The sequence below is a fragment of the Poeciliopsis prolifica genome, unplaced genomic scaffold, assembly GCF_027474105.1.
Source record: "Poeciliopsis prolifica strain line A6 unplaced genomic scaffold, Auburn_PproV2 SCAFFOLD014, whole genome shotgun sequence".
Classification (NCBI taxonomy): domain Eukaryota; kingdom Metazoa; phylum Chordata; class Actinopteri; order Cyprinodontiformes; family Poeciliidae; genus Poeciliopsis; species Poeciliopsis prolifica.
The window spans coordinates 5,740,954-5,761,445 of record NW_026562389.1 but is presented as its reverse complement, the minus strand read 5'-3'; the positions used below and the strand labels follow the sequence as shown (position 1 = coordinate 5,761,445).

Sequence of the window (20,492 nt, the reverse complement as noted above, 5' to 3'; positions counted from 1 at the left end):
AAGTTGCTGTGAGGAGTTCAGTTTTGCAGGTAGTTTTCATTTGTCAGGGAAAGATTAGAAATGCTGTCTCAGAGTTTAGACTTTCATTATGTTGAGCTTGTCATGATACACAAAAAGCTAATGCTTGAAGTTGGTATTTGTTAAATTGCACATGACATTATAATTAAATTACAAATCTGGCACTGCCTACAGAAAATCAACTGAAAAGAGGAATCTGCTCCTGTTTGGTAAACCATTAAATCAACCTTTTAAGAATGATTTTAAAGCACTGGATTATTTGCAGTAAACAGTTTTTTATGGCATATTATATATTTATTGGCATTATTGTCCATTTAATTTAGTTGATAAGTTTAATCTTGGAGGACCAGGTGTTCAGTATCATATTTACAAACCTAAGGTCAGATGAAATTCTTGCCTCAATTAGTATTTTTGTCACAAAAATAAAACTATATTAATACATATTACATAAATAGATTTAAAAAGTAACATTCTCCACAATAGTTCATAATGGTAGAGCTGAAGACCTTCTAACTTTAGTTTAATCAAAAAAAATATTCTCCTCAGTGTTTAGCTGTACTACTGAAGGTATAGAGCAAAGCTGTGCTTTTGCTTTTGACTGGCTCCACAGGGACCTCTCTGGTTTTGTCATTCAAACAGTTATACTGAAGATGCAGGATGCAAACATCCAATGTTGCCAAACCATTAAGCTTGTTGCTATATACAGCAAGAACTCAGACACCTCTGGCAACCAATTTGCAGAGCAGCAACTAGTGACCTGGTGTATTTTTGGAGTCTGGTATGAACGCTTAGTCTCTTATCAAGAAGAAACAGCTGCTGCCATAGTTTGCTACCTCATTTCAAAGCACTCACAGGTGGCCCAGTCTTCATGCAGCTGCTCTGCTTTAGCACCACCAACAATAAAGAAAACCTTTGGATTTTATTTCAGGCTGCAGTTGAGCAGCAAAATCAAAAGCAGTATGTGCTTTCTGTGTCATCATAATCAGCTGATGAGTTGGACTGATACAACTGGAACGCTCATCAGTGTACCTTCGCACTGAAACAGATGATGTTCAGCCGAACATATCAGTATCGAATGCAGCAACATTCGATACTGTGAAGCTATGAACTGCCGGAGTGATCCAAGTTCATGTCAATAATTCCCCTGACAACATTAATGTGAAGTAATAAAATCTATACCAGAGATCATACACATACAGTCATCAACAATGGAAGATGGTGCACAATTACAGTCATTGTAGGTTTCTATGTGGATTAAAAAATGTTAATTTAAAAATTTACAATTTGGTTTATTTTTAATCTCTTTTGCTGGCCGTGTGCTGGGAAAAAGGGAGGAGGCTTGGGATTTTATTTAAAGAAGCATTTTCTGAAGAATCTACAAAGGAACATTTATTTGTAACTCTATGTGAATAACAGAGGTTATTTACTGTTTTGTATTCCCACTGTTGGTCCCATGAGACCACAAGATAGTAATATATTTAATAACATGACTGAATTATTGTTTGATGTGGTCAAGTTGTGAAGTAGAATACGTGACAATGTATCAGTTTTAGTTTTAGATCAGGGTTTGTTGGACTTTTGTAGAAACAGATAATTGTCAAAATATATAGAGAGAGGTATGAATGTTAAAGAACAATCCCAATTATAAACTACACTTAATCTCAACTAGATGTATTAACTTTCAATGCTTTTGGTAATTTGTTTTGCATTGGAAAATAATGTCAATCTTTTTTTTTTTCTAAGATAATGCATTTCCCTCTTTGTGCTCAAACACAAGTCTTTGCAGCTCTTCTAGCTTTCAAGAGGTCCTTCAGTGAACAGTAAAGTAACTCTCATAAACAAAACTCCTACATTTTATTCAACACTTTTTTGTTTCTCCAAGGAAACAATAAACTTGTTTTCAGATGCACATCTAGAGGGGTTGGTGTTAAAGGCTCTTTTTTTTTTTTTCAAGAATCCTCCCTGAAAGACTATTATTTTTATCTTCTCAGTTCAGGGAGCACATTATGACTCGAAGAGTCAGTGAAAGTACATGCAGAGTTATAATGGAACTACAAGCCATGACTAATACCCCACAGCCAGAAAAACTTTTAAAGCCTCTTCCATGTTAATATGAACTAGCTATGTTGATCGGAAACTAGTTTTTATCCACAGACACATGGATGTCTAGCCCTCAATTGGCTTACATGATAGATTAAATGCTTTAACACCTTCTAGCACATGGAACATTAGGAGGACAGCACAGAAAACACGTTTCTTCTGCATGTTTGAACCAGTGTGGCTTTGAATGTTAAGCACAGATGTGTTGAAATAATTGTCTTTCATCCTCTGGGAAAACCTCTTTGTGATGCATTCAGAGCTGTGTAGATAACTCTGAATCTGAAAGACAGGATTCAAACTGAGTCTTTCAAACAAATAATTTCAAATAAAGCATTACTTGAAGTAGTTTAAGGCAGCTTTTATAGTCCCTTAAAAAAGACACCTTCACCCATCTGATCACATCTATTTTAGAATTTTCCCTCAAGTACAATAAAACCTAATAGGGAAATTAACTTGACTTAATGAGAAATGGTCTGAACCTGAGCAGAGGAAATCCCCTTACCCATGCTACCGCCATTATGCCCAGTGCAAACAGGCTCGGTCCCAGCAGGTTCCACAGACCGTGGCGGTCCAGCTGCAGAGCCATAGACAGAGACATCGCCCCCAGCAGATACAGCACCTTCACAGGATAGAAAGAAAAAAAACAACACACACACTGATCAATAACTGTCCCCCATAAACACTGTTCACATCATCTCATCACCAATAAATACAAGGATGATTGTGTAGTGAGGCAAAAGCACGACTCTTCTATTATTGATTGGTCTGAATTGTAATTTTTTGTAATTACAAGAAAATTACTTTACTGAGTTTGTTTTTCTGCAGATTGTAAAATATATAAAACAGACTAGATCTCCCCGGTCATATTATACATTGTGACAACTGAAACAGCATGATATTTATTTTAGATTTTATAATGCTAATGAAACATTTGTTCAAGATTTACTGCCATGTTTCTGTAAAATTCATATTTTTTTATTTTTTTTTAAACAATCACCAGTAAAGACATTTGCTTCCATCTCTGCTGTGGTTGCACAGTGTATCCTTGGAAGTTTGGAGGACAATTTGCTCAACCTTGTTTTTGCAATTTAATCTATGGAAAAAAGATTAAATTGTAGATGATGCATTTGGTCATTTTTTGTGTTGATGTGGCACTGATTTTTATTTTTGGAATTGTTAGTTACCTACGAACAATAATCGATTTTCACATACATAAAAAAAATGATTAAAGGTCTTATTAGTTTGATTCATCAGGGAGGCATTGAGTTCTACTAAGATGAAGCTAAACCCCAAATTCCAAAGAGTGGAAAGCACAAAATAACAGTAGAAATAAAATATGAACCCTAAGCCCCACACAATAGATAGCAAAAGTAGTTTTTTTTTATTCTTGTTTTCCCCAATTCACAATTCAAAAGCCATAAGATAAAGAGATAAAATGAGAGTAGGCGGGGAAAAAAATCAATATGTTGTCCACACAGGCTTCAGGAAGACTTTCGCCTGCATTCTTGTGTCTGGTGAACAATGTGAGGAGAAACCAGGGAGTTTGGAGCTGGGAGGGGATGACCTGCCTGCAGGAGAATACGACTAATTGACACAGACCAAGGAGAAAAGGAGCTTTGCGGTGCAGCCTGAGGACTCTGTGCAGCCCGATCATCAGTCATACCGCGCTGCTGGATCATACGGAGATGCCCAAAAATGCATGCATTGTATACAGGCATGAATGCTCTGATGCTCATAGGCAAGGCTTTTTTTACTGTAATGAATCATTATCAGTCACTGTGACAGACGAGCTAAAGTAAACTCCTGTCCTCTGGTGTTAGTCTATTTTTATCAGCAACCCATATTTTCATGCCTAGCGATATACAGTAATATGTTCTGATGTGTGTATGTGTGAATTAAATGCCACTGCAAGAATACACTGCCTTACAGGGCAAAACATGTTCCAAAGTCAGTTAAAATTTAATAAGTGGGAACATGGACAGCACAGGTTTCCAGCTAATCACAACATTTATTAAATGTAGGGTCATGAAGCTAATTAAGAATTTAATAATGTTAGACACCTTGTGTGTAACCTTTGGTAGGTCGTTGCTCTGATTTTATTGGTTTTGCATGCTCTTTTGATCTGCTTCCATTATTGGGTGCTACTATGACTTAACAGAGCTGATTTGTTGAGCTCTAAGAATAATCACACCTTGTCTGTATGAAATGTAGCATTTATTTTTAATTTTTTTGGCTTCAACTCAAAGATGTTTTATCAGAAATTACAGTAAATTTATATCATTTGCATGCTCTTGCATGGCAGTGAGCCTGGAGTTTCTGGTACTTCTTTGTAGTCTACTTCCAAGAAGAAGTCAATCTTTCTTCTAAGATCTTAATGGTCTTGAGAGATATTTTAAGGTTTAGCTAAGGTCTTTTGTTTGGACTTCGGTTGCTTTTTAATATTTAATCATCAGCCCATGCTTTTAATTACCAGTTTGATCAACTGATTTAACTGCTTTGAAGTTTTGTCTTTTTGAACCCTTGTAATTTTGTTATTTGAGTACATGAAGCAAGTCATCTGCCTCAGGGCATTTTGGATGAACTTTGTTGTAGCACTTAGGTTAATAAATGATACATTAATTTGATCTGGTAATTTTCTGCTGCAAGATTTTCTGCACAGTTTTCTGACTCTCAAAATATCTACTAGTAGGGGATCATTATCGCTAATATTTTTACCCAATAAATTAAAAATACTTACACATAAATTTAGGACAAAATGTATACCATGATTGAGATGTTTTTATGTAAATAGAAAAGTTAAAATTATTGCTCTTGCTGCTGAAAAGAACATTTTATTAATAATTTATTAGTGGGGTAATGTTTACATCTTTTATAATCTAATGAGATTGTAGCAAATATCTAAACAATGTGCTAAAGGTAGAGGATTCTTGAAATAAAAACTTATTTCAAGTAATCTGTTTTGTGAGGCAAAATATCTGCACAGTACTGCATTATCAACAACAGACATGATAGGCGGACAAAGAAACAAGATGCAAAGACATAAAAATGAAATCATCTGGCTAATTGTCTCTAATTATTAATTATACATGCACCGTTGTAACAAAAGATCACCAAATGATGTAATCACAACAATCTTTTTATTACTCCAACAAAGATAACTATTATTTTCCTACATATTAATAATACTGACTAGTGACCTTTAGCAAACTGAGATAAACAAATGACCTAGAGTGCTTTCTGTTTGCAGACTGATAATATATTCTGCTGACAAATTTGTAAAAACTTTTAAGGCTTTGTGAATCTCGTATGAGCTGCACACACACATAGACGCAATCAGAAAATGAAAGGTCCTTTACCCTCTACTGCTGCGACAGTACTAGACATTGATAAACACACACACAAACACACACATTGTCTCTTTTCAAGTACACAAGCATGCACAGTTCCTCTTGCCAGTCCTGACATGTGCGATTTGATTAGTGGCTGCATACTGCAGAACTAAGCAAAAATGAAAACCCAAGAGGACAGCAGATGTTCATACTTTCCCCCACTCACACCTCCCAGTCTCACCACCTCCACCCTCAGCCCCCACCGCCCTGCGCTTCTCTGTCTCATTTAGAGACAGGGACACACATTTACACTCACACTTTCCCCTCCGACTGCTCCATATTGGTGTGCAGCCAGGGGGTGACCCAGGGAGAAGGTGCACCTGTTAGTGTTTATTCTCTGCAATATGTCAACAAGCTGAGAATTTAGTGCCACACTACGCAGATTCTGATCTTTTAATTTATAACTAAGAACGGAGGCATATGCGAGATTTGTTTATACACAGCTCTGGAGAACTCTAATCTCTCTTTGTTCTGTCTTTTATTCGACTCATCACCCACTGACACTACAACACAAGTGGAATCTATTGCTATCCGACATCTAATTACAGATAGCTGGCCATTTCTAACCATCTGTCCAAAAATAATTGTCATTTTAAGGAACGACTGCTTGTTTCAGTAAATACCTGAGCCAATTAGAGCATCTAAAGCTAATAAAATTAGGGAATCTTCTATGATGTATGTGAAGATTTTTATTTAACATGCTATAATGCAGGATATTTTTAAGGAAAAATATGAATAGTGAGAAGCATCAGAGAAAAGGACAAGGACTTGTTAACTGTTTCTCAACCAAAATTTCTTTAAATAAAACTTTAAATCAAATGTTAGACAAAGGGCCACAGTGACTGCAGCTTCCTGTGCTTGCATAGAGCATAGATTAATGTAGCATCCTGCGCTGTGTAGAAACTTTTGCCTCCATTAAATCAGGTGTGAAAATGTTACCATTTACCTCAAGTCAACATTCAGTGCGTAAGAATTTTTATTGGATAATTTTTAATCATGTCTAAACAATTTATGGCCTCGAAATAAGCAATTCTATTTTGGGTTTTCACGTACTTTGTGTTTGACTCTCTTACCTATGTTTCTTTATTTTTTTTAATTACCTTGAGTATGAATAGTGGTATACAAATGAACCTACTTTTCTGCTTTGACTTTCAGTGCTATTCACACAGAACTAGTCTGAAGGTAGACTGATGCATATACTGAAGTGATGTCAAAGAATCCTTATTACAAGACTTCACATTGTTACAGCAATTCATATCAGGCTGACAGATATGCTGTGGGGGTGTAAAAAATATATCTGATCAATGGGAGAGGTTAAAGTGATGTTTTTCTCCATTTTTTAGCTGGCTGATTACATGGTGAGATAAATGACCTGCTTTCAGCTTCTCACTCATAAAGGTTTTACTGCACTTTTAGTAACGAGAGTCATTTTTTTCTTCATTAATGGTGTCAGTAGTCATTTTAATAAATATGTGCTGTGTGTAATAATGACACTCAAAATCCATTTAATGGACTGTCCTGTTGCGTCTCATTTTATTTATCTAATTACAGAGCTAGCAGATAAAGATGGTCCCTGTATACATCTCTGCATTTATAGACACATACATGTATCTTTCAATATTTTTTTTTCCATAAATGTCGTTGCAGCAAATTAACAGTGAAAAACATTCTGCCCCTAATTTGACAAAAAACGTAAAACCTGAGAAAACAAAAACTCCTTTTTGTTTTGTAAGTATCAAAAATAATTTTTGCAAAACCCATTTTCATAAGTAGTATAAAAACCTCATTGTTTAATTTAGGGACTCCAATGCATTTTTTTAATCAGAGCTGATCAAAAGTGTGAGTCAAAAGGATTTGATAGGAGGAGTGGTAGGTAAGCAGTAGCTTTATTTTATGTTATTTTCTAGATATTGAAATTCTTATGTTAACCAAAAATACATACAACTAAAATAATATTTTGCCATAATTCACTTCCTTTTGATTTACCCAATTCCTCCAAATATTTTAAAGATGGTTTCACTTTCAGCAGTTTGATCAGATTATTCTAAAAAGTATTTCAGTAACATGTTATACACCGAGCAGTTCCCTTTATTTTATTGCAAACATTAGGTAGTGTTCTTGACATAACATTTTATTTTATTTATTTTATGACAAGAAAGAAAAAATATGTATTGACTGTCACCAGAAGCTAAGTTTCCATAAAATTACTTATTTGTTGATTACTTAGAAATACAGTGAAAACATACCTGTTTGATGATGGATTTTAGCCTTGCCATAGCAATAACTGTGACCCACACTGACATAAGGGACCCAAGGAAGTCACAAAACTGCAGAACGTCATACTCCATGATGCAAAAGACCACGATACCAGGCTGGTCACATGCATGGTAAAACTGTGGGAAGAGACAAAGAAGACAGCTGTTATACCATCAAATTTCTAGTTCTTGCTTTGCTTTTTTAAAAGTTTGAATTATAGATTTATCTTTACTCTGAAGTTTTTAAAAGTATAATACAGAAATTTACTTTATCTCTCTTGATAGAGCTGACGTCTAATAGACGCACTCCACTTTAACAAAAGAAAAATGCAGCTTGAACTGCTTTTCTGAAGTTCCCCTTAAGTTCTTTTCCACCCTTAAAAAAACCTTTGTAAGGGAAATTTAACTATAATTTATCAGCTTTTTCAAAAGGAATTTCTCCAGAGCATAGAAAAGAAAGACCTGAAATTGAAGCTCCATCTAACCATATGGTTTCAGTTTCTTAAAATAAATCTTTCTGTTGAGAAACTAACACAGCCCTTTGAAAGTATTTGTGCCTCGTAAACATTATTATTATTATTTTATTTTTTTCACATTTTGTCATGTTACACCCATAACCTCTTATGGCATTGTGACTCAAAAGTTTTAAATGATTTTCAATTATATTAAATATTTTTTATATATATATATATAAATCTGGGAAAAAAAATCAGATTTCAGATAATTTAACCTTTTGGGGGCTATTTCTCTACATTAAAAAAAAAAACATTTTGTTCCAAAATATTCCAGGCTGAAACAGATTTAATTCCAGGGTCAATATTATTTTTCAAGTCTCACCTCAGATTCTAATTAGGATTTAAAATTTGACTAGGATTACTGAGGATTTAAACTTTACAGATGCTTTGATCTACCCATTTTGTTGCATCTGTATAAAATGATAATTTAGCATCATGAATCAGTTCTGACTCGCTGCTGAATAACACCTTCTTCCACCTCTTTGACCAGGACAAAGCAAAGACTTGAACTTTAAACTTCACTTTGTTTCTTATTAATGCTGCTTCATAAACTAGAAATGAGTCATTCTGTTAGTCATGCACTATGACTAACAGTTGTCTGGTCAACAGATTGACTCATCTTTGCTGTGAATCTCTAAAAAACGTTCTGTAAGCCTGATGGCTACTAGGATTTGAGTTTCTTTTATATAATCTTGCCGTTCTTTAGATTTTGTCACATCCTTCTCCCTCACCTTGGTCTTCATGATGCTGTTTGTTCGCTAACACGCTTATACTTTATTTATTTATACAGCTATTATGACTATTTACTCATGAATTCACTTTCAGAGCCAATTGATTGTATTGGATTTTCTTCAGGAGTACCACATTGAGGCCAGTTGAAAGTAAATCATAGTTACACTGTTTACATTTTTATTTGCAGATTCACTGAAAACTATTATATCTTCACTTATTTTTTGCATTTATTCTTTCATACTGTTTTGTTACCTTTTTAGAGATGCCTGTCTTAATTCCTATCAGAAACAAACTTCTTGGGTGAATAAAAATATTTTTTTTAATTCATCCATTTCATTCACAGTATTCATTGGGCATTTATTCACCCAATGAATACTGTTAAGCACAGTTAATTTTGTGCTCAACAATATTCATTTCCTGTACAAACAAAGACTGGAGGGCCTATGTTCTTTCAGCTTTGTACTATATGTTCTGAATAGCCAGTCTACTGCACTTATCAGCTTCTATCATCCATATGTCACATTTAGAAATTATGTTTCTTTTCCATCTATACAAAACAGTAATCCAATCTCATTACTATGGAAAGCCCTCTTCTTCATTTAAATTATGCAACATTTTTAAGGAAGTGCATTTGTAAGTTTATCAATGATATTGATCAAGTTCCAGTTGTAGCCCGATTGCATTGGTGTTGGCAGACGGCAAAGAGTAGCCATGGCAGGCCTCCTAGCAGTCCTAAGAGACTGGGAATGCACTGTGTGTTTTGGTTTCTCAGGGTAGGGAGCTGTCAGACACCCAATAAACTGTAATCTCTACAAGACTGCCCACCGTTCCTGAGTGCTGACAGGGTGAGGAATTGGTCTTCATGTGGTGTTGTTTGTTTGGGCTGCTGGTTGTCACTGATCTTCCTCGCCATTTGAAACTCGTGCTTAAAATAATACTGTAGCACTCGCTTAAGGTTGCCCTACAGCAAAGGGGTTGAAGCCTTGAAGAGAATGAGATGATGGGCCCATCTTTCTATTGACAGCATTGCCACCACTAACAGTGTTTCAACAGATTTGGTAGAATCTGAGAGACTGAGCTATTTAATTGGCTGAGTCTAAAAGCAATCATGATGATTGGCTATTATTTGCTGTTGATATGTCATAGTGAACAAACCAAACTTCAACACAAAGAAAAGGTTAAGCTTTCAGATTGTCACTAGGCAGATTGTTATCTATGCTGAGATTGTGAAATCAATCTCATTTTCTTACTGAACAAATTGAAAATTTCAGATATATGGTTCATGTTGAATTTCAAGCATTTATGGGAGGCCTCTCATAATTTGGGGCCTTCAGCGGCAGGAATTACATTTGCTTTGTGCTAGCTCTGGCAGGGGTCTTGTCAAACCTCAGATTCTTGCAGCAAATGACAAATCATGTCTTTTAACAGGATCCATGCTCACAAGAGCTGTTATCCAGGCTCTGATCAGGTACCTGACTGTCAGCACCTGTAATACTAGGACCCCAAGGCAAGAGCCAACAGCTGAATGAGCAGTTTTACATTGACATAGGAGATTTGGCATTTTTTCATGGGTGCAACCTACAAATTCAGGTCTGCTGCTCAATAGGAAGATGAAAGAGAAAGTCGTGTGTCCACTTCAAGCCTGGCCATAAATTCCACCATTCCTTTTGGGTATTATAAAGAAATCCTTGAAGCTTAAATAAATTTAGCTGGACAAAGTTTGAAGAATATTGATTCAAAAAATAACAAAGGAAGAAAGACCATTTTAACAATTTGATTTGCAAATAAAACAATTCTATGTTGTGTAATTTGTTTTGCCCGCTGAGCCAAATTTCTGAAACGCATTTTCTGTTCTGGATGCTTTCATGCTCGTAACATTTAACACATATATATAATTGGTCCTGATTTTCAAACAACCCTCTTTGTGACAGTAATTCGTTTTCAGTTTACCACCGTAAGCGCTTGCATAACGAAGTCATCCGCACTGCTTTTGTGCCAGACTATTATTAGGTGTCAATCAGTGGAGCAGCATGAGTCCATTGTTAGGAACTGTGTGAAATTACCTGCATACATTATTTATGTTCATCTGCATCCAAATACAAAGAACATATTCTACGATGATGACTTTAATCTTCAAAACAACACTGAATTATTTTGTTTTTCATGTCTTCTTTAAAAGTGTCTGAATATGAATCAGCAATGAAGTTTCAGAGGTTCAGAGAGATGTGAAAATATAAACTTCAAACCAAATGTTTGAAGTGAAAACACAACCTTTTTTTTACTGTCTGACTTTAAATTACGCTAAATGTTTAATGTTTTAGGTCAATTAAGAATATTAAACTAGGCTTTTAAAATGTCTGCCTTGGGTTAAACCTTTTGAATGACTCATCCTTCCTGACAGGACTAAATTGAGTTCAGTTTGAAGACTGCATTACTCACACAAACTTTGTTTTCGCTCTCCCTTCAGATTTTCTAGAGGAGTGACGTTAGGGCTGTGGGTCACTGAAAAACTTTAATCCTTTTGTGCTAAGGCTACTTTATAACAAATTATATGGTATATTTAGTCTTATTTTCCATTTGCAAGACCAATTTTTACCCCAGCTTCAACTTCCTGGCTCACATCTTAAGATGTTGCCTGAAGATGCTCACATAATGTCCTTTCCATCTATTGTGAGAAGAGCACCAGTCCCTCCTGAAGCAAAACACCAACACACTATGATGCTCCACCCATACTTCACAGTACAGGTGATGTTCTCAGCATTTTTTTCCATAGGCAATATAGTCAAACATTTCAATTTTAGTTTCACCAAACTGCAGCATATGCTTTTTGTTGTTGTTGTTTTGTTTTTTTTTTTCAAAAAGGTGTAAATTTGTCCTTGTGTGGATTTAGAAATGGTATATGGGCTTCTTAAGTTACTTTTGGAGTAATAGCTTCTTCCTCTCTGAGTGGGCTTTCAGCCACCATGGGTACAAGACACACTTCACTGTAGATAATAATCACTTCCAAGCTTTAGTCATGATCTTCACAAGATCTTCTCCTTCATCTATGTATCTGATGCATTTTGCTCCACATATATCTCTGCACTGCAGAATACATTTCCTTCCTTAACAGTACGATGGCTAGATACTGTCATGCTGATTATGCTTGCTTAAAATTGATTGAAAAATTCACTGTGCCACCTTCAGGCATCTTGAAATTGTTCCCAAAGATGAACCAGTCTAGTGGAGGTCCACAATTCTTTGATAACTTGCTTGACACGTTTTGATCTTTTCATAACAGTGCAGAGGGAAGCAAAAATTGTGAGAGTATTTTAAAGCATGCAACTTCTGAATCAAAAGAAGTAATTTGGAAATTTTTTGTTAAAACAAAATATAAATCCCTCTCTCAATATTTATATGTTTAATAAATATAAACAATGTTGGTAATGCTCCCTATCCTAAAATCAGTAAAAGATTGATTGGATTTTATGCCATAAAACAAGCACAGAAAAAAAGATGATGTGCTTCTGTATATATTTTGCAATAAGCATATGACTTCAGCTGCACTTTCAGTCATCAGTTGAATCATTTAGTGACTCACAGTGGAGAAAAACATGGTGAAGATGTAGACTGAAGCCTCCAGCAGGTAGTGGCTTCGAATGGCGATGGCCACAGGCGGGACGAACATCAGGTTGCTGAGACAAAGCAGGAGGGTGGAGAGGAGCTGGAAGCTGTAAGAATAGGCTTCGGAGTTGTCGGTGCAGCCCCAACCATTCCAGCCTATTAGACAAACACACTGTCAGACCTGTAGCCTGACGGAAGAAAGGAGAGATCTGAAGGAGCTTCTGTGTCGTTAAGTTGTGTTAAACTCTACATGAACTTTGGAAAAGTCTTCTTAAATCTTTTTGTGGAGGGAAGAAATTTGAATGAGAGATGAAACGGTCCATTCAAAATCTTTTCCTTTGAATTTTGTGCATTTCTTAAAGTGTATGAAAAATTTATGACTTGATAAGAGTCTCATCAGCAGCAGCAGCAGCTCTTTTTCAGGAACATCAGAGTTGTGTGAAGTTGTTTATCTTGCACAATAGAGCCTCCTGGAGTGAACGCCCTCCTTTTCTCAACCATCTCTGCTTTGTGACAATACATCATCATCAAGGGGCCAAATGAATAAGACAGCTTGGAAAACTATCTTTGTTTGGTTGTTTTTCCATCTAATATCAGGCCAAGTCATAATGATTGAGAGTATTTACGGTTTTGGGGTCAAATTATCACAAACTAAGCTCTGAATGTACACAGTATTGACCAATACGATGCCGAACAAAAACATTCACATTCCTCTGACTCTTTCACATTGTCACATTACAGTCACAGAGTTCAATGTTACTGAGATAAACCAACCTTCTGGATTTAGAAAAATGATACATGGTTTTCAAATTTTTGCAAATATTTTTTTTTTAATATATGTTGTGTATTTATATGCACATTTATTGATGGTTTTGATTATGGCATTTGACAAAAAATTTAATGTTTATTGCTTGTTTCGCAATTGGTGACTGTGTGTTGTTTTAATAATGCAAAGCACTTTGAATTACTTTCTTGCTAAAATGTGCTTTACAAATAACTCATTGGCTACTGTTTTGTAAGTCAGTTCACAAAAAAATATTGTGGTAACTTTTCTGTCCATTTTGCCCCGTTCTAAGGTGCAACATGAAAAAGTTCAAGGTGTATAACACTTTTAAAAGACACTGTATTATTGAGGTTTCGCTGAGTTAAGACAAGCCAAGGGCAAGTGCTGATTGCCGTGGTTCCGCCAGGAAGCAGAAGCACACATGAAGTATGACAATGGATTCAATGGAAGAGAAACGGGCTCAGATAAAACAGGATCAAAGGCAGGATTTAAAAAAAGCCTCTGAGGACAGGCTTTGTTTGGCTTCATAAGCTCATCTTTTATTGAAAAGCTGTTTGTAATTAAGAGTGTTTTATTGTCTCATCAACATCTTATAGGAAGAGATTAATACTAGGCTTCTTGGACAGTGATACAGACCATTTACTGTCTGTATTGTTAGTTCAGTTCTGGAAACAAGCTAGCCCAAGCCCCTGCGACTGATATTTCCATTTTCCGTCATTCTCCATCATATATTTTACAATTAATCTGAAATTATTAGCAGCAGATATGACTTCTTTCTTTTTCTTTTATCTAAAATTGAATATCATCAATGATGATGCATTTCCTTCTTATGTACTACTAAATAATAATCAATGAGGGATTCTTGAAGATAGACATTAATTATTTTCAGCTGCTGACAGAATCTGGCATTAAAATCAAATAAAAAAAGACATTAGTAGATGACTTCATCTGAATTTAGCTCACAGTGGGAACAAAATCAAAGCAAGTAAAAAAAAAAAAAAAAAAGAGTTGTTCCAGTAACTGACAAATACACAGGGCTCTGCAGCAGCTCCTGCACATAAATTGTTACCTGCTTTGCATTCACATGCAGCATAAAGGTAGTTGTTGGTTCGCAGGAGCTTGCACTGTCCATATGTCCCACAGTCATTGATGCATGGAGTAAGGTATGCACGCATATACACCTCTGCAGTTACATTGGTGCATGCTTCAAACCTGAGAAAAAAGCACAAGCAGGCAAAGGAGAAATAGAACAGAAATTTGAGTTGCCAATGTTTTTCTCATCTTTTCCAATAAGTACCATTAAGGGTCTTTTATTTTGTATGTGTTTTATTTTATTCACAGTTATCTTGCAAGACTAAATAAAATTCATGTCATTCTTTCTTTTTCCCTTAACAGTACTGCAGAAAATGTGTGCGATTTCGTGATACTCTTCAAATGCCAAGTAACTGCTTACAGATATGTTTCTGTCTGTACATAGTAGCTTTAACTGATCCTTTTGATTTGTGCTTTCAACATATAAAAATCACCATTAGTATGAGCCAAACACGCTGCCACTTTTCAGCTGAAGCAAGCCTGGACTAATTTAGTGTGTGAAATGTATCACACCATTATGTGACTGCCATCACCATTTCAAAACCTCAGTCAGACTCTCAGATGAAGATAAGTACAAGTCCCACACCATCTGTTATCTGTAACGCAAATTTAACTGGAACTCCCAAGAGAACCTGCAAAACCTAATATTTAATTCAATTCCTTTCACATTTTTTGAATCGTTAAAGATCCTGCAAAATTGCTCAATCTGCTCAACACTGAAAAACTTGGGAAAATTATTTTGTTGAATAACTTTATAGCATTATTTATTTTCCATCTTCCACAACGTCTCTCACGCACACTTAAAATAAACCCTTAGCGAAGAAAAGTGTGCACTTATTGAATTCATCTGCAGAGTACAAACAGTTGGAGAGAACATTTGATATCACAAGATATAATCTAGTCCACAAATGATAAGAGCTGTGCCCTTTTCAGAAAGCACAACATGCTGACAGTCTGGTCTGCCTGATGTGTTATCGCTGGTAAAGATCCAGTCTGCACCTTTTTTACTGTAATGGCTTTAAAGTAATCACAGCTCACCTTTAACATTTTAGAGATGATACATAATTTATATATGACTGAATCATCATACTTACCTTACATTTCTTAATGTACAACACAGAAATGCTCTTCCATGTCATGTGCATCTAAGGGCAAAATTGTGCTGCCAGAAGACAGTCTACAAGTTCCCCAAATCACTGGGCTAAATTATTAAATTTGGTAAACAAAGTAGCAACTGTGTGAAGATGTGCTATAAAAATACTTTACATCCTGTGTTGTGATTGTCTTCCTGCAGAACAGAGCAAACATTGTCTCTCTGAGGTTGCTGTGGGGCGTTGGGACCGAGGCTGTGAACTGATTATGAGAACATCAAAAATTTATGAGCAACAGTCAACCGGCTCATTTCAGTGAATTTTTGCTTGTAAATCCATTTATTTTTCTTTCTGGGTAAATACTCCTGAGAGTACACTTTATAGACTTTTTTCCCACTTTAAAGGCCCAGTTAGATATTTTGGGAAATGTGTTTATTCACCTTCTTGCTGAGAGCTGGAGCAGATGACAGATACCTTGCTCCTGTGCTGTCAGAGGGATTCAGATATAAACAGAGCAGTCCAGGCCTCTTATCCTTGCCTTTTGCTAAATATAAAAATGCCATTATATGTCTTATATTATGTCTGTGTCAAGAAAGCAAATACGCACATAAAGCGTATGTAAAGATTTCTTTGCAGCTGAATTAAATTTCACTGTGAGACAACATGGTAATCTTACCCGTGTTCAGTGGCACATAAGGAGCGCAGACTGAGGTACCAGGTTCCTGTTTGTGGGTAGGGAATTCTCAGTTTGGTAATATTAGAGGACAAGTTGACAGAGAGGAAAAACCCAGCAACTGATTCTGATTGGAAAAAAAGAGAACACCAATAAAGCTTTATAAATTTATTCAGTTACAAAAACAGAAAATTAAAACAAATAACTTGCTGTTTCAATTTGAATTAAAATTCTGATGTTTTTGCTTAAATTTCCAGGTATTCAAGTTTTGTTAATTTTTGATGATGGATGAATAAATGATCACAATGGTGAAAAAATAATGAATGTACAAACTGACAGATGAATCATTTGAAAATATGAAAGATGAATGCACAGTCTCACAACTTTGAAGCTGAATTGCACCCCTACGTGTGTATAACCAAATGTCTGAAGGGAGCTTGTCAGAGAAGCTTTTCTCATAACAGGTTGGACTTTTGCTGCAGATAGATGACTTTGATGGGGGGTTTTAATATTTATATGGATGTTGACTGAGTGCTCTGCCGCCACACTAAAGACTGGAATTACAAACACCACTCCAGTCAAAGGTTTTAAATCAGGGGAAATTTCTCAAATTGAAGTGATCATAAATCGACAAGACTCTATGCACGAGGGGTGTCCTGATCCTTAATGCACTCACTTCAGCAGGTGGAAATCCCACAGCTTGTGCTGCATCTGTACCAGTGGTTCAACTGGTCAACCACTGGTGCTTAAGATGCTCTAACCAGAATCTATTTTGATAGTTGCCTCTGCAATCTACTCTGTGGGTACAATTTAAAATGTGTGCATGGTGGGCAGAAGGGTGAAGCGTAGTCTGTGAAAATGACGGTGTTTAGATTTTTCCACTGCTTCAAAAATCCAGTCAAACATGGAAAATATTCGGTTAATGCGACCTCTTGTAGGAACCCAAAATACTCCAAATTTTATTTTGTCACAGGTTAATCCAACATACCTGAATCACATTTTAGCGATGAATTTTCTCTCAAGAAGAGAGGCATTCCGTGATTGAGGCAGCCGAACACAGTCAGATTTGCTCCCTTCAGCGTAGACTGCAGGGAGAAGAAACAGAAGAAAATGTCAATCATCCATACAACCATCAACCATCTGCTGTCCTCTTGGCGGTGAGCTCATACTACTCATGATTACCTTAGGCCTCTGCTCCTTCAGCCATGAAAGAATATTCTTTAAAACTAACAAATCAAGTGAAACCGCTCTACATTTGTCTACCAGAGGCACCTAGATGAAGATGTTGGCAGTTTATCTCCTCACAGCATCAATTATACAATAACATGCTCATGCATTAAAAGGAAATTCAGAAGAATTATTTAGGAAGCTGCATATGCTGATATAAAATAGCTCATGCAGTAGAAAAAGAAATTGAGGTAATGAGATTTAGTGCCAGCATAGAAACAACAGGACAAAAAGTAGTAATAAAATAAATGTATTCATAAATTGCCAGAGAGTATTCAAACACTTTATCTGATACTTTACAAGCTGTCTTGTCCTTTTCTGTGAATAAAGTAATGAAGTGGTTTATAACTAATATAAAATCTGTCCAACTACATTATTGTAATGATAAGCATCCTCAAAAACAGTAAATGTCATTTTGTCTGATATAAAAAAAAAGGAAATTGTAGAACAATTCTCCAGCTATCAAACCTATTTAATCCAAAAGGAACAGGGGCATCTTAAGGCAATTATTTCTAGGATTTATAAGATTTCCCTCACCTCCACAAAGCAGAAAATAAGCATAATGTATATGGAAGAAACTGGAAATATTCTTGATTAATGCAATGACAAACATTTTGCCAGGTGCTGAGATTTCAGGCTTCCTAAACTCACCATCTGGCCTGGACTCTCTTGATGGTTAAACTAAATCAAGTCCACTGCCATTTTAAGATGATTCTTCTCCTATGACTCATTGCAGCTCTACCCTAAAATCTGAAGAGGAAGTAAGAAAGAAACGATCACGTAAAACCTGAAAGAGTCTGCCAAACACTGGTGAAGAGGAAGCAAAGGGGTTCTTGACTTTTGATACAAGCGTAAATATCTTGGTTTTTGCTGCTGTGAATTTCTTTAATCTGTGCAGAGATTCCTTATAGCAGAAAGAGTTAAAGTCAATTCCTTCAAGTCAAATGTCATATCTCTCAACCAGCAAAAAGAGGACTGCTTTCTATAGGCTTGGGGTCAATCAGCACCTGAGGAGGCGTGATTTGAAATATCCTTTATGTTATAATGATATAGTGAAGCTGGAATTTGTTGCCTCTACTGCTTTGATGTATGTGCTGCTCTGAATTATCACAGTGAAGAAGGAGTTGAGATGATAAGCAAAGTTCTTGATTTACTGGTTAATCTACTTTCTGACCTATGGTTGTGATAAATGGACAAATGACTGAAAGGACAAGATTCCAGATACAAGTAGTCGACAGCCCCTCTCCTTATCTTTAAGGGTAAACCCAAACAGGGATACAGAGGAAATGTCCACCTGCTCATCAGCAGGTTTTCATTCTTGTTGTCTTTTGGAGATTTTTCAGGCAGCTCACTTGGAGGGGTGGAACCCAGGAGAAAACCAAAAACTCATTGGAGGGACTATAAATCTTTTCTGGATCCATTGCTGTAGCAATTCTCAGATATAGGGAGGGACGGATGGAAAGATGAATTTTACATGGCAGACATGAACTGTCATGGTCTCTTCTAGATCAATTCTGCTTATGCAGACAAATAAGTGGACAAATAGATGGATGGATGAATAGATGGATGGACAAACGCATGATGATTTACTGAGGATTCAGATGTATAATATCTGAATAAACTCTATTCAAATGAAGATGCAACACCAAATATGGAATTTCACAGATGCAAGGAAGCTAAAAATAAAGTCTATTGATCTTATTTCAGTTTTTAAGAAAACTGTACCTACATCCATACCCCTCATTCCTCACAGAAAGCATTCTGCTTAAGGAGTCAGAATTCCTCAGGGTTGATCTACTGTTGAACTCTACTATCTTTACAGGAGATCATGTGTTAGGCAATTCCTTCTTTTCACTTGTCGTAAACATCCTGGTTCACCGGTAAACACTGGGAATTAAGGAAGCAAGATTATCTCAAGATACACATGATTATTTTGCGCATTTCATCTTTCTCAGATTTATTATCTGAACTCCCTCGACGCGGGTGAAACCAGGAAACTGTTTTGTTCTGAAACCCTGCTCTGCAGATCTGTGTGGTGCCTAAATTAAGATTTTTACGATAACTTCCGAGGCTCCGTTTGTCTTCCAGGTTTATCTACCTTCAGCACTCCATATCTCTATTATCCAGATACAAAGGCCAACTCTTTTAGGGAGATTTAGCACAACTCATAAAATAGCTTTGCTTCAAGACCATTATGTGATTTGCTTTTAATTAACCATTATTTCTGGTTCTGGTTTAAACCCCATTATAAATTCATGTTAGTAATTTTACTGCTATTTGTTTATTTATTTTTTGGCTTATCCTATTATTTATGGCCCAAGCATGGAAAGCACTTTGTAGCATTGTTGTAAAACATAGCCACATCAATCACATTTAACAGTGTGATTTATATGCCAGATCCATTATGCATCAGTTAGTTATGATGGCTGAATGTGAGTGGCAGAGGCATAATTCAGTTTGGAGTGCCATCTACCAACAAATTACTAATCAAGGTTTCAGGACGAGGGGAAAAAAAATAAAAGAAATTTCATGAATAAAGCAAGAGAAGTTTTTTAAAGCATAAATAGGCGAAGGAAGTCATGCAGTTTTGCTATTAAAAATTTCAGCCCACCACAAAGTTTAAAATGCATTATTTGTTCAGCATATTGTGGTCCTTAAGATACCACAGTCACACAACTAAATCAAAAAACCAGCCCTCTTGACTTTCACCTAAATAAAATCCAATTCTCTTAAGAAGTCAGCTAATTAATAGAGTCGACGTGCTTTAAAAACTATAATCTGAATATGTAAAGTGAATGGGCACCACTCCAAACCAAGGAAAATATGTTAATATAGCTAAAGACTTTGATGTTCACTTTCCAGCAGAATAATCACTCCAAACACAGAGTTGGAGTGTTTAGATCAAAATAGTTGAATAGTTTAGATCAAACCATATTTAAGTTAGGGTGGCTTCGTTAAAGTACCGACCAATATCCAAATAAGAATATGTGGCAACACTGTGCACAGAAACACA

The 20,492-nt window shown here is 36.0% G+C and overlaps 1 protein-coding gene across 1 annotated transcript in view; it reads right to left on the bottom strand.

The window, feature by feature from the left end:
- The window catches only part of tmem8b (transmembrane protein 8B), a 46,754-nt gene that overhangs the window by 4,436 nt on the left and 21,826 nt on the right, over nt 1-20,492 (bottom strand). Inside the window, exons 7-12 of the mRNA XM_055039421.1 lie at nt 17,241-17,337; nt 16,256-16,379; nt 14,466-14,608; nt 12,590-12,768; nt 7,754-7,900; nt 2,621-2,737 (exon numbers count right to left, since the gene is read on the bottom strand). Coding sequence (XP_054895396.1) covers nt 2,621-2,737; nt 7,754-7,900; nt 12,590-12,768; nt 14,466-14,608; nt 16,256-16,379; nt 17,241-17,337 — 807 coding nt within the window. The remainder of the gene's footprint in view (nt 1-2,620; nt 2,738-7,753; nt 7,901-12,589; nt 12,769-14,465; nt 14,609-16,255; nt 16,380-17,240; nt 17,338-20,492) is intronic.